The sequence below is a fragment of the Malus sylvestris genome, chromosome 5 (genome assembly GCF_916048215.2).
Source record: "Malus sylvestris chromosome 5, drMalSylv7.2, whole genome shotgun sequence".
NCBI classification, from domain to species: domain Eukaryota; kingdom Viridiplantae; phylum Streptophyta; class Magnoliopsida; order Rosales; family Rosaceae; genus Malus; species Malus sylvestris.
The window spans coordinates 1,191,449-1,204,740 of NC_062264.1; the positions used below are offsets into that span (position 1 = coordinate 1,191,449).

General features: G+C 38.8%; 1 protein-coding gene across 1 annotated transcript; it reads left to right on the top strand.

The window, feature by feature from the left end:
• Positions 1 to 6,388: 6,388 nt before the first annotated feature.
• Positions 6,389 to 7,060, top strand: LOC126621282 (eukaryotic translation initiation factor 2 subunit alpha homolog; the record flags this gene model as incomplete). Its single annotated transcript, XM_050289683.1, has 1 exon — positions 6,389 to 7,060. A coding segment is annotated over one exon (672 nt), but the record flags the coding sequence as incomplete, so codon positions are not given.
• Positions 7,061 to 13,292: the final 6,232 nt, after the last annotated feature.

The following is a 13,292-nucleotide window of genomic DNA, read 5'->3' on the forward strand; positions in this document are numbered from 1 at the left end:
ATTCACTTTCTCCCTAACTTTTTCTTCGTCATTATGTGTTCTCGAATCTGGAATTTGGTCTATTAATATTTAGTAATTTTGTATAGCTATTTCATGTTCTCCGCTATGGAGTTTTTTTGTTTGCTAATTAATCAATTTTATTGTCTTTGTTTATGGAAAATGTCTACAGCAACAACGATGATATTCCGTATAAAATGGCACATCTTGGTGGAGAAGTCCCAACATGAGGTTGATGTAATAAATTTTTGGACTCCATTTTTAGAAAAAAATGGCATTTTCATCAGATAAGGTTCTTTCTATTTTGGATTGTGGGTCGAAATTATTAAGACACTGAGGCTTGAGTGTTTGAAAAATAGGTGCAGGACATATGAGTGTTTTGATCAAGAAAGAGCTGCTACAATTACTGTCTTATTTGACTTATTATATAGTGCTTCAAAGAGGAAAGTAGAGACAATTACTTCTCATTACAATAACTCTGTGACCGATTCAATGGATCATGTACAATTCTTATAGTCTAACTCTTTAAATTCTTTTTTCCTTTTTATTACACAATAATAGATTCATTAATGATGCCATGTACAACTCTTTGAACTTATAAGAGCTATATGTGTAATGATCCCTCCCTAAAAATTATGATTTTTATTATTTTTAAATGTGAATTTATGAAAATGCCCTTTGAGGCAAATATGTTGATTTTATTAACCACTTTGTCATGTCACGTAAGACTCGTTTTCTTGGCATATCATCATAGTACTCGTCACTACGACCGCGTGGGCACAAACGGAAAGTGATTTGGAGTTATAACGAATGAGATATTAACGTTTAAAGTCATGGGCATTTTAGTAAATTTATTATTTCTAGAAGGCTCCAGATTTTGGAGCAAAATCTGATTGAAATACGTGTGTGGCCCAGATTTAAGGAAAGAAAGATAGCGATGGAGATGGAAGATAAAGGAGAGGAAGAAGGATGGGCGCTGCCCAATCGTAAGAAGAGAAGAGTGTGTGAACCAATGGGGAGAGTGAAAAAGGAGAGAAAGGAGAGGGAGAGAGAAGCAGCGAAACTCGGGTTATCTAATTTGACTCGGTTCCCGACCCCAATTTCTGTGCATACCTGATGCCGATTTCGGCGTTTCTTCGACAAGTTGAACGTCACCACCACCACTCTTGTACTCCCCTCAACATCACACACATCATTCTCCAAAGTTTGGCCGGCTTTAAACACGGTTTTAGGAGAAAGAAGAAGAGGATTGGACCGTGAGGGTTTCGTGGTTCCAACGACGAATCTGTCGTCTCCGGTCACTTGCATTCCCACCACCATGACCAATTGGCTTTCCATGAACCCAGGAACAAGGCCCAAATAATAATGGGGGCGTCGGAGCATCCATGGAGTCGAATCGAAGGACACCCAAATCTAGGGTTTACACGGATTTTCGTGAAATTGGGGCTTTTCCCGACCAAATTGGCCTTAGTCACATGTATAAAAGTTGTTCCACTCATTGAGGTCTTCATTCCTGTAAAATTTGAGTATTTTTAGAAATAGTTGATTTTTTCGACAAGTCGGGGCAGCCGACCGCCGTGTACGGCGGCGCGTGGGTGCGTGGGCTGGGGTACGTCTTGACCCTTCCAAGCTATATTTGATACTCCAATTCCATATGTGAAGTCCGATTGACGAATTTCCGTCGTTCGAACCTAGTTCCATTAAGGGCCGCCACTTGGTTAGTAAATGAATCGACAATCCGACCGATGGATTGTCACCAAACTTTAATATGTTTTAGTATGTAATATTTGAGGATCATAGGAACTTACGGATTGGGAATCCGTCGCACGGTTCTTCCCGAATTGGATTTGTAAATACATAAAATAAAACGTTAACCGCCACTTGGTTTTGGCAATTGGCGGAGATCTAATCGTTAGATCGTAAAGAAACTTTATTATGATATTTTAGAAGTATAATGTCGATCTTTGGAAGTTACTGATCAGAAATTTAAGATGCAGATCCTCCGGATTGAGTTACGTAGGGTTATGGACCCTACTGTCGATCTTTAACCGACAATTGACTTTTGGTCAATGGGTCTCAAATCATTCTAGAACGTCCTTGAGGATGTGTTTTATGTAAGTTATGTGTTCTATTGATAAGGATTATGAGATGTGGTTTGATAATTGTTCTAAGCGTTGATCGTTCTTGACGCCTTGATATTTGTGCTAAAGAGTTGTAGCGCGGACTCCACGTGAGTGGGCTTTTGTTTTCTATATATACGTATATACGCTTTACGATTTCCAAAAAATGCTTTTAAATGAATTTACGATTTAAATTCCATGTCAAGGATGCATTATGTTTTAGTATTGCATTAGTATAATTTTGCATAATATTGAATGACGATGCGAATGCCTAGGTAAGCTTCAGGTGAGTGCATGTTGATGATAATGATTGCATTATGTATGGTTATGGTTAGATGCATTAGTGCTCATTATCCTGCACCCCAATGTTAGTGCTCCGCCCGAGGCCAGGGCCTAGCCTTCACGTGAACATTCACCTCTCGCACCACACGCTCACCTTAAATCCAAGGCAGGTGCCAGCCTATCGTACATACCACATTAGGTGGTTCCGACTCGTAGGTGACTTGCAATACTTCACACAGCCTTCACGTGATTGTAGCACTTGAGCGTATTTATTTACACCCAGCTTGTCGTACAGACCATATTAGGTGGTTCCGACTCGTGTGCAGGAGTTGGTTTATGAGCTATAGGCTAAGCCGTACAGGTCATGTTAGGTGACTCCGGCTAATATATTATTTTACATTGATTTATTTCACCTGGCTTACTTTTTTCATTCCTGAGATACTTGACATGGTATATACTTGGTTTTCAGTACTGTCGAGCATGATTTTTATATACGTATGTATTATTATTTTCTGGGAAATTATACGGGTTTTACGGTGAGGGGTTATTATTATTTTGGAAAGAGAAATGGTTTCAAAAAGCTTTGTTTTTGCCCACTCACATTTTCGGTTTTGTGCCCCTCCAAGTTTTAGTTACTCAAAGTTCGTATCGACAAGGATTCTTGGCAAATCTCAGTATAGGTGGCTACCTCTAAGGGTATGATCCTTACCCACACCACTATACTTTACTTATGCTCTGACGCCGCATGTGAAATGGGTTCATTCCCGCTCACAACGCACTCTGGTATTTAGGTATTTTTAGGTTTAAATTTATTCACATTTTCCACATCACTATACTTTATGGCTTCGTCACCTTCCAGGTGTCGGCCAACACAGCTCTATTCAGAGTCGTAGTGGACATTCCGGGTCGGGGTGTGTCAGTTTAGTATCAGAGCATAAGTTGGGCAATATTGCGTTCATCACACGTGTGATGAAAGCATTCTTGGTTCTTGAGCCTAATGTTCGAAGCTTGCCACCTCATCGAATACGAAAAATATGTTAGCTTTCGGGTAGTTTTGTCGACTTGTCAACATTTTAGAAGATCATTTTGGCGAACGCTTTTAGACTTAAAGTGAAGAACTTCCCTACCAAGGAAAGATGTAGATTTAAGACAAGTTGATGGCTTTAAAGCAGGGCTAATGTATGGATAAAGGTGTATCACCAGGGAAGTATAAATTAATCCTATCATTATTTTCACACCATCATTATCAGCCGTTTCGAGATAAGAAACCAAAACTGATTTTGATTCCTTGGCAGTACCTGTTAGCATACCATTCATTAGGATTCCTACGAAGTTTACTTCGTCAAGATTCCAAAATTGTCTTGAGCAACAACCTGGTGCTAAAATGGTAGCACTCGACGATAGAGACATCTGGGGGCAGTCACTTTGGTTCTCGATGGTACTAATCTTCTTAAATGCACTAGTTAGCATTTCGGATCTTCAGGAGAAAGTTCGACTTCCATTTAAGCCTGTTCTAAAGTAGATTATTAGTAAATTCCTCTTTCCGGTTTTGAGACATCTTAACCAGTACTAGTTTCTAAATCTCTTTTGGTGATGTACTCGTCATTTCGATGAGTATAGACACCGAAGTACGAGTTGTTATACTTATGATTAGTATAAAATCTCTGTGGCAGTGAGTATTTTCCCTAGAATTATGAAACCACCTCACGGGACCAGTTCCTTATTAGTCTTCCAAAACCACCACTCGAGCAGGCTCTAGTTTGTAATCAACATATGGTGGCGCTACTAATTAACGATGTTGTTCGATATCATGGAACTGTCAACCAATATTCAGGCGGTATGATTTCTGATACTGGACATATGTACTAGTATCTAGGAGTGATACCTTTATACTAGAATGTCGGTTCACAGTTTTAGGATAACGAACAATATCAAAATGTCATAAATTTGTTAATTAGCGTGCGATTAATAGACTGATTAACAATGACTGCTGAAGCTGAATAAACTAAATCTTGGAGAATTAGGAGCAAGCCTTGTATTAGAACAGCAAACTCATAGTTGTTCATACCTTATCACCTATCTAGGTAAACAAAATCTCTCCAACTAGTCACCTTTTCGATCACATCTACAGGTGGACAAAAGAATCGAAGTACAAGTTAATGCCTCACTGTTAAAGTAAACTAAGTATCGAGAAAGCGGTGAAGACCTATCAGCACATGGCATAGTGAAAGGAAGTATTATGGTACATTTTGATGACATACTTTCAGGCATCATATTCCAAAGTTTTACTTGAGATTTTATCATCGATCCACTTTCTCATATTACACTAGTTCCTTGCGCCTTTTCGAGCAACTTCTACCATTTGGAAGAACTTAGTTACTCAAGCTTACCGATTAGGGATTTATTCAACCAAGCCCCTTAGCTAGGGAACTTCGAACCTTAGGGTCATACCTAGATTTTAGCAACTTCCTCAGGAAACGATTAAGAATCGTTATCCCCTACTTCAAACTGATGATCTAGCTGACCAACCTTTGTAACTTGAGTTTTCTTTCATAGCTTTACACATTCACAGTGGTTTTATCAACGACCTTCTCATCTACCTTGGTAGCAAGATCAATTCTCTAAACCTCGATAATTAACTTTATACCAAATTTCTCAAACTGTTAACTTTGGTTAAATTGGTACTTATCCTGGGAGACGTGATCTTCGCGGACAATATTCTTTCCTTTCTCCAAAAAGAGTTTGGAGGAAGAAGGTTGAAATTCTCACAAAGTGTTGTAAGATTTGAGATATCCTTAATCTTGTCGAGTTTATCGACAATTGGTTAGCGATTTTCAGCTATAATGTTTTCCTCCCTTATTGGCCAAGGAAAGTTAGTTAAGCTTGGGGTGTTGATTATGGATAAAGTTTCTGACAACCGAACTGTTGTTCTCACCTCACCATCGCTTTACACTTTTCGATGATGTTGATCATTTTGAAAATCCATGAGGACGTGTTTCTTGGATATTTCAATTGTGTAGAGGTAGTATGATGGAGTATCATTTACATTTCTCAACGGTAGAACCGTTCAAAATGAACCATCATATGTATGGCCTAGAGTCAACAATTGTCATTTGCATATGAAAACTGTTTATACCATACTTAGGGCCTCCGTATTTAGACTTCGTATAAATACTCGGGGGACTCCAATGTAATTATGTAATAAATGGAGGGGCAAATATGTAATAAGTGAGGAGCCCTTATTCTATAAAAGGACCCCTCACCCTCACAATTAGAGGAGGCCATTTTCTTAGGCCATGGGAAAAGTTCTCTCACTCTCAGAAGCTCTCTCCCTCACTCCCCTCACCTCTCAGAGAAATACAATAATCAGTGTGGACGTAGCCCAAACCTTGGGATGAACCACGATACATCTTGTGTTATTTACATTTCTTGCAGATTCACGGTCGGATTTACGTTGTTCCAAGACCTCCGGTTTTGTACATCAACATTTGGCGCCGTCTATGGGAATCGACATGAAAAGCTATGTCGGTTCTCTCTCAATTTTTCATCTCACCACCGTGAAACCTTCACAACCTCACCACTGTCCACCATAGATCTGCAAAACCCACACAGAGACACAATCTCACTCTCTAACAAAATCTTAGAGAGCCCTTCTCTCTCTTTGACCTTTGCGGATTGCAGTGACCCCTTTTCTCTCTCCTTTCTCGAAGTGTCGTCACCTTCTCTCTCCCCAGAAAAAGGATAAATTTTTTAAAGAAAAAGATTTTGCTTAACTACCCTCCCTCATAACCCCATTCCTCTCTAATTTCTTCGCCTTGTTGCCTTCTCTAAAACCCTTCATCATAGTTAAGCCCTCTCTTTCTGTGCTCTCAAAACCCTAACCCTCTTTTTTTCGACGCGCCAAGCAAACCAGAAACTCTCTCTCTTTCTCTCTCTCTCTCTCTCTCTCTCTCACTCTCTCTCTCTAAGCCCTAACCCTATGCAAATAAATCTACCGACCAGCAGTAACCATAGCTTCCCAAACGCCTAACTTGGAGTGCCGGATGTACGAAGCGAGGTACCCGGAGGTGGACATGGCGGTGATGATTCAGGTCAAGAACATCGTCGACATGGGCGCCTACGTCTCCCTCCTCGAGTGCAACATCAAGGGCATGATTCTTTTCTCTGAGCTTTCCCACCACCGGATTCGTAGTGTCAGCAGCCTCATCAAGGTCGACCGCATCGAGCCCGTAATGGTCCTCAGGGTCGACAAGGAGAAGGGATACATTGATATGAGCAAGCAGAGGGTTTCCGAGGAGGATATCCAAACCTGTGAGGAGAGGTACAACAAGAGCAAGCTCGTCCACTCCATCATGTGCCATGTGGGTGAGACTTTGGAGATTGATTTGGAGGACTTGCATGTCAATATTGGCTGGCCGTTATATCAGAAGTATGGTCATGCTTATGATTTGGGGGAATTGGATCAAGCTCTTTTTCTCTACCTTGATGGACAGTCACAGGACCATCACAACCCTTTAGTTAATCATGTTCATCATCAAGACCAACGACATCCTCATCAAAATAACTCGTCGTCTGGAATGAGGCCTCTAACTTTGAATATTTACCCACCTCAGCGATGCAAACGGAATCGAAATCGAGTTTCTTCTCGAGCTAGGGTTTAGGGTGGAGCACCAACACCGGGGTGCAAGATAATGAGCACTAATGCATCTAAACTTAACCATACAAAATGCAATCACTATCATCAACATGCACTCACCTGAAGCTTACCTTGGCGTCTGCATCGTCATTCAAAATTTTTCAAAATTATACTAATGCAATACTAAAACATAATGCATCCTTGACATGGCATTTAAATCGTAAATTCATTTAAAATCATTTTCTGGAAATTGTAAAGCGTATATACGTATATATAGAAAACAAAAGCGCACACAACTGGAGTCCACGCTACAACTCCCTAGCACGAATATCAAAGAGCCACGAACGATCGGCGCCTAGAACAATTATCAAACCACATCTTAGAATCCTTATCAATAGAACACATAACTTACATAAAACACATCCTTAATGAAGTTCTAGAATGATTTGAGACCTATTGACCAAAAGTCAATCGTCGGTTAAAGATCGACAATAGGGTCCACAACCCTATATAACTCGATCTAGAAGATCTGCATCTCAGATTTCCAATCAATAACTTTCAAAGATCCACATTATGCTTCTAAAATATCATAATAAAGTTTCTTTATGATCCAACAGTTAGATCTCCATCAGTTGCCAAAACCAAGTGGCGGTTAACGTTTTATTTTAGGAATTTACAAATCTAATTTGGGAAGATCCGTAAGACGGATTCTCGATCCGTAAGTTCCTATGATCCTCAAATATTACATACTATAACGTATTAAAGTTTGGTGACAATCTATTGGTCAGATTGTCGATTCATTTACTAACAAAGTGGCGGCCCTTAATGGAACTAGGTTCAAACGACGGAAATTCATCAATCAGACTTCACATATGGAATTGGAGTATCAAATTTAGCCTAGAAAGGTCAAGGGATACCTTGGCCCACGTCCCGCCGGAAAATTCAACTATTTCTAAAAATTCTCAAATTTTACAAGAATGAAGACCTTAATGAGTGGAGCAACTTTCATACCTGTGACTAAGGCCAATTTGGTCGGGCAAACCCTAATTTCACGAAAATCCACCAGAACCCTAGATTTGGGTGTCTTTCGATTCGACTTTATGGATGCTTCGATGCCTCTACTATTGTTTGGGCCTTATTCCTGGGGTTCATGGAAAGCCAATTGGTCATGGTGGTGGGAACGCAGGTGACCGGAGACGACAGATTCGTCATTGGAACCACGAAACCCTCACGGTCCAATCCTCTTCTTCTTTCTCCTAAAACTGTGTTCAAAGTCGGCCAAAATTTGGAGGATGATGTTCGTGACATTGAAGGGAGTACAGGAGTGGTGGTGGCGACGTTCAACTTGCCAGAGAAATGTTGAAATCGGCATCGGGTATGCACAGAAATCGAGGTCGAGAACCGAGTCAAATTGGATAACCAGAGTTTTGCTGCTTCTTTTTCCTTCTCCTTTCCCTCCTTTCTCACTCTCCTTATTGGTTCACACACTCTTCTCTTCTTCCGATTGGGTAGTGCCCATCCTTCTTCCTCTCCTTTATCTTCCATCTCTATTGCTCATATTTCTTTCCTTAAATCTGGGCCACACACGTATTCAATCAGATTTTGCTCCAAAATCTGGAGCCTTCTAGAAATAATCAATTTACTAAAATGCCTCTGACTTTAAACGTTAATATCTCCTTCGTTGTAACTCCAAATCATGTTTCGTTTGTGATGCGATGGAAGTTAAGCACTCAAATTAAACCCTCTTGTTGTCAAATTGTAGTATAAATGCAAGTAGGGATCGTTCTAAACCGGGGATTAGGAGGGCTTGCTAAAACCTCTAAACTTACTCAAAAACATAAAAACAAAGTTAAAAATGTTTGAATAGACTCAAGGGACTCAAAACAGATTCTAAAGACTTAAAACAACTTAAAAACACTCAAAAACTACCTAAAACACACAAACTGTGCAGATTTGACTCTAGCACAACTTTGGATGAATTTAGTGTTTTGACTTAAATCAAAACACTCTAAAACACAAACAAAACAAATTTTAAACACTTTGGAACAAGAAAGTAAAATGGTGGTTTTGATTTGGATGAATTTGAAATAAACAAGCAAGTTATAAAACTAGGCAGATTATAAAATGAATTTGAGAAATAAAATGATGGATGGATTAGTTAGAGGCCCGTTCTTCACACATGACACACTTATACATGAATCGATTTCTAATTGCTTTTCAATAAACTATGATACTCAACACCCCAGATTAACCGTGATGCACAAATTAACCCTCAGATTTTCCTTTACTCATTAAATTGGACGAATACATGCGACAACCCAAATCATTCTGTAAAAGTCCCCTATATGAATGCATAATAGAGATACAATCAGAGATCATTACGTTCAATAAAAATCATAAGTGTTGACGAGGCAATTATAACTATGAATGCATGATACAATTGCCAAGAATTCAATTAACGCGATTGTGATAGACAACCTTCACTACTCATGAATATAAACTTGTAACGATTAGGTGAAACTCATTTATATTCTAGCATCTAATTCATGCATGAAAACTAAGTATGCATCCTTGATAAACATACAAGAATCAGTTATGAATAAAATAGATAATTGAATTGCAATCACAACTTATCAAATCACAATTGGAAGAAATCAATTCAAATCTCAAGCATGTTCATGGCTTCAAACTTCACCCTAACTAAATAGGGGTTTAGCCACTCATAATTGCAACAAAATTAGAAAATAACAAAGTAGACATTGAAAGCAAGAACGGAGTACACCTAAAACGCTCCAAAGTTCCAAGCTTGAAACGTCAAGGACCTTTGTTTTCACCACCTTGTTGTAGCACAAGTGTCTAGGATGTGTATGGATATATGGATGGAATGGATTTGCACGGCTAAGAGATGAAAGTGTATGGATTGGTGAGATGTAGTATGGCTAGATGAATGGATGGAGGTCACGGCAAGGAAATTGTGTTTGTGAATGAAGTTGTGAGATGTGAAATGTAGTGTCTTTAGATGATGGCCCCCAAATTATGGTGAAGGGTGGATGTATTTATAGGCTAGGGAGAGGAGTGTATGGAGTTGTAATGAGTGGATGTAATGGGTGTAGTGGGTGAGTGTTGTGGTAATGAGTGGATGTAATGAGTGTAGTGGATGAGTGTTTGGTAATGAGTGGATGTAATGGGTGGAGTGGGTTGTGGTAATGAGTGGATGTAATGGGTGTAGTGGATGAGTGTTTGGTAATGAGTGGATGTAATGGGTGTAGTGGATGGATGTTTGGAGAATGGATGTGTTGGGTGAAATGAGTGGATGTAGTGGTAGGTGAATGTATGTGTTGGGTGAAATGAGTGTGCTAAAATGGTTATTTATAGGGAGAGGATGATGCACAAACTTCAAATTTCGTCCATTCCTTTTGCTCCAAGCATATGCTATCCATTCCATGCCCAAAAATGCTCCAAAATGCTCCCAAAATGCACTTCTTTGCCACATTAACCCTTTGGACCTACAAAGACATGAAAATAGCTTAAAATACTAAAATAACTACGAACTAACAACATAAATGCCAAGAAACAAGCTAACTAAGTCGCATAAATATGCTCCTATCAGTTTGCGCCCATGTGTTCGTAGCGACAAGTACTACAAGGATATGCCAAGAAAATGAATCTTACGTGACATGACAAAGTGGTTAATAAAATCAACGTATTTGCCTCAAAGGGCATTTTCATAAATTCACATTTAAAAATTATAAAAATCATAATTTTTAGGGATGGGTCGTTACAATCTACCCCCCTTAAAAAATTTCGTCCCCGAAATTTAAAGTAACTTGCTAAATGTAAAATACTTTAATATAGGAAGCATTTATATAAATACATACACAAGGAAGAAATCGAGTTAGAGCAACTGCATGAAAAAGAATGTCATTCCGTCGCGATCTGATTGCAATTATTCCTCTTTCATGCCTCTAAGCTTATACCTTCTTCCTTCCTCGATAGTATAGTAGTATGATACCCGTATAAAATATAGAGTAAAAAATATGTAATACTACATAACAACATAAGGTCAAAAATATATGCATATAATAAGATGACGACAAGAAATAGATATAAAATGTACGATTAAAATACTTGTAAAGAGTTTAAAACCAAGAGTGGAAATAACTCACCCAAAATTTGTAATGGCAGAGATACCCATATAATTAAAATAACTAAGTAGAAAAATGTTTCCATGAAAAATCAAAACTCAAAATGAAAATGGACCTTGCCAAACATTCGTCATGTCATGAACTTTGAAAATGAGTCTGAACCATAGCTAACTAGTAAGTGTTGCCGTAGATGGGCCGTCTTGCCCACTTGCTTGGTGAACCCAACAATTAAGCCATTGATATTACAGTCTGCAACCTGTAATGTTGATAACTCACTGTTGTCTCCATAAGCTAGTGGAAAGTTCCCGAGGATGCAAAAATATCGTTTTGCTTCTCATGTGTGAATATGCCTAGATCGTCCGATTCAGGCCTTGATCACTATACCTTACTATCCTATAGCGCACCAAACCAACTGTTAGAAGTGTTTCGACGTCTACGCTCCCACAACAATAAGACCCTGGAGTGAAGCAGTGGAAATATACGCAGAGACGAACACATATCGTAAAATATTTCCTTCATGACTAATCACTAGAGTTGTTATCCAAATCAAAAAGGTATAACCTCTGAAATCCTGAATTAGAGAAGCCATATCTCTGACGACATTCTTTGAATGACAGCTACCGTTTCAAGCCACACTTGAAAATTAATGCCACAATCGCCAAGCTCTTAACCTACGTTCTTACCTTTTCCAATATCATGCTAAAGTATTGTTTAATCCTCAAAGCAGCTTGGAATTTTTTCTTGGTAAGTCTGGTAAACTCGCAAAAAGATTATATTCCAATGGTTCCTGTTAGCATCGATATGAAACTGGCGCACGCATCCGTCGAGTTGACCTATCGTGAATTCCTCACTGATTGAGCGAGAAACCATGTCAAGAAGGCTAAAAGAACACTCAAGAATTTGAGAGTCAAAACAAGTTCATCAAAGTTAAAGTACAAGAGATCTAAATGATTGCCTGCCATTACACTACAAATGACTTCCTAAATATTCAATCACCAACTGTAACAATTCATTCAACGGAGTATTTGACAGGTGATTGAAGAATTAATAATCACAACTATCTTTTGATCAGTCTACCTGTCTTCGAAATAATGAGAACTGCAGTAGAGTAGACACATACTCAAAGTTGACTAGAATATCTTTCCAGCACAAAGGAGTGAATATGAAGTCACAATCAGAAAAGATGCTGATCAAAATGCCAGAAAATTCGATAACTTCAAGAATGGGTAATTTTATCGAGTAGTCTAAAATGTAGTCCCCTTGGACCAATAAAAAAATAGGTTGACTTGTCAAATCAATCTATAAACATCAAAACATCGTCATAATCTCCACATGTACAAGAATACCTCGTACTAGGAGCTTATGGGGATATTTCCCATTTGCATTTGGATACAAAAAGTGATTATAACCATTCAAACGATTTCTTGATAGGTTAGAGATAATGCAATATCGATACTCGTGAACTTTAACTAGAATGGGATAAGGAAGACTAAAAATGCTTAGGGGTAGAAACAACTCTTACTACGGTGCTAAATATTTACGTTTGCACAACCGAGATGATCCACAATAGTGCAATCATAGATGTTGATTTAATTTTTCCAATGCTGTTGTCAGAAGCTTAGATCTTTCCAAAAGTAAGTGCAATTGGGAAGTTCTAAGGTTAATAAAGATTTTGGACATATTTCTCCACAAAGAAACACCATTTAGTTTTTGTTGATGCACAAAACCGGAGGTCTTGGAACAACATAAATCCGACCGTGAATCTGCAAGAAATGTAAATAACATAAGATGTATCGTGGTTCACCCCAAGGTTTGGGCTACGTCCACACTGATTATTGTATTTCTCTAAGAGGTGAGGGGAGTGAGGAAGAGAGCTTCTGAGAGTGAGAGAACTCTTCCCATGGCTTAAGAAAATGGCCTCCTCTAATTGTGAGGGTGAGGGGTCCTTTTATAGAATACGGGCTCCTCACTTATTACATATTTGCCCCTCCATTTATTACATAATTACATTGGAGTCCCCCGAGTATTTATACGAGGTCTAAATACGGAGGCTCTAAGTATGGTATAAACAGTAGTCCCCCAAGTCTTCAGTCAAGAGAGTCTTTTGGCTGG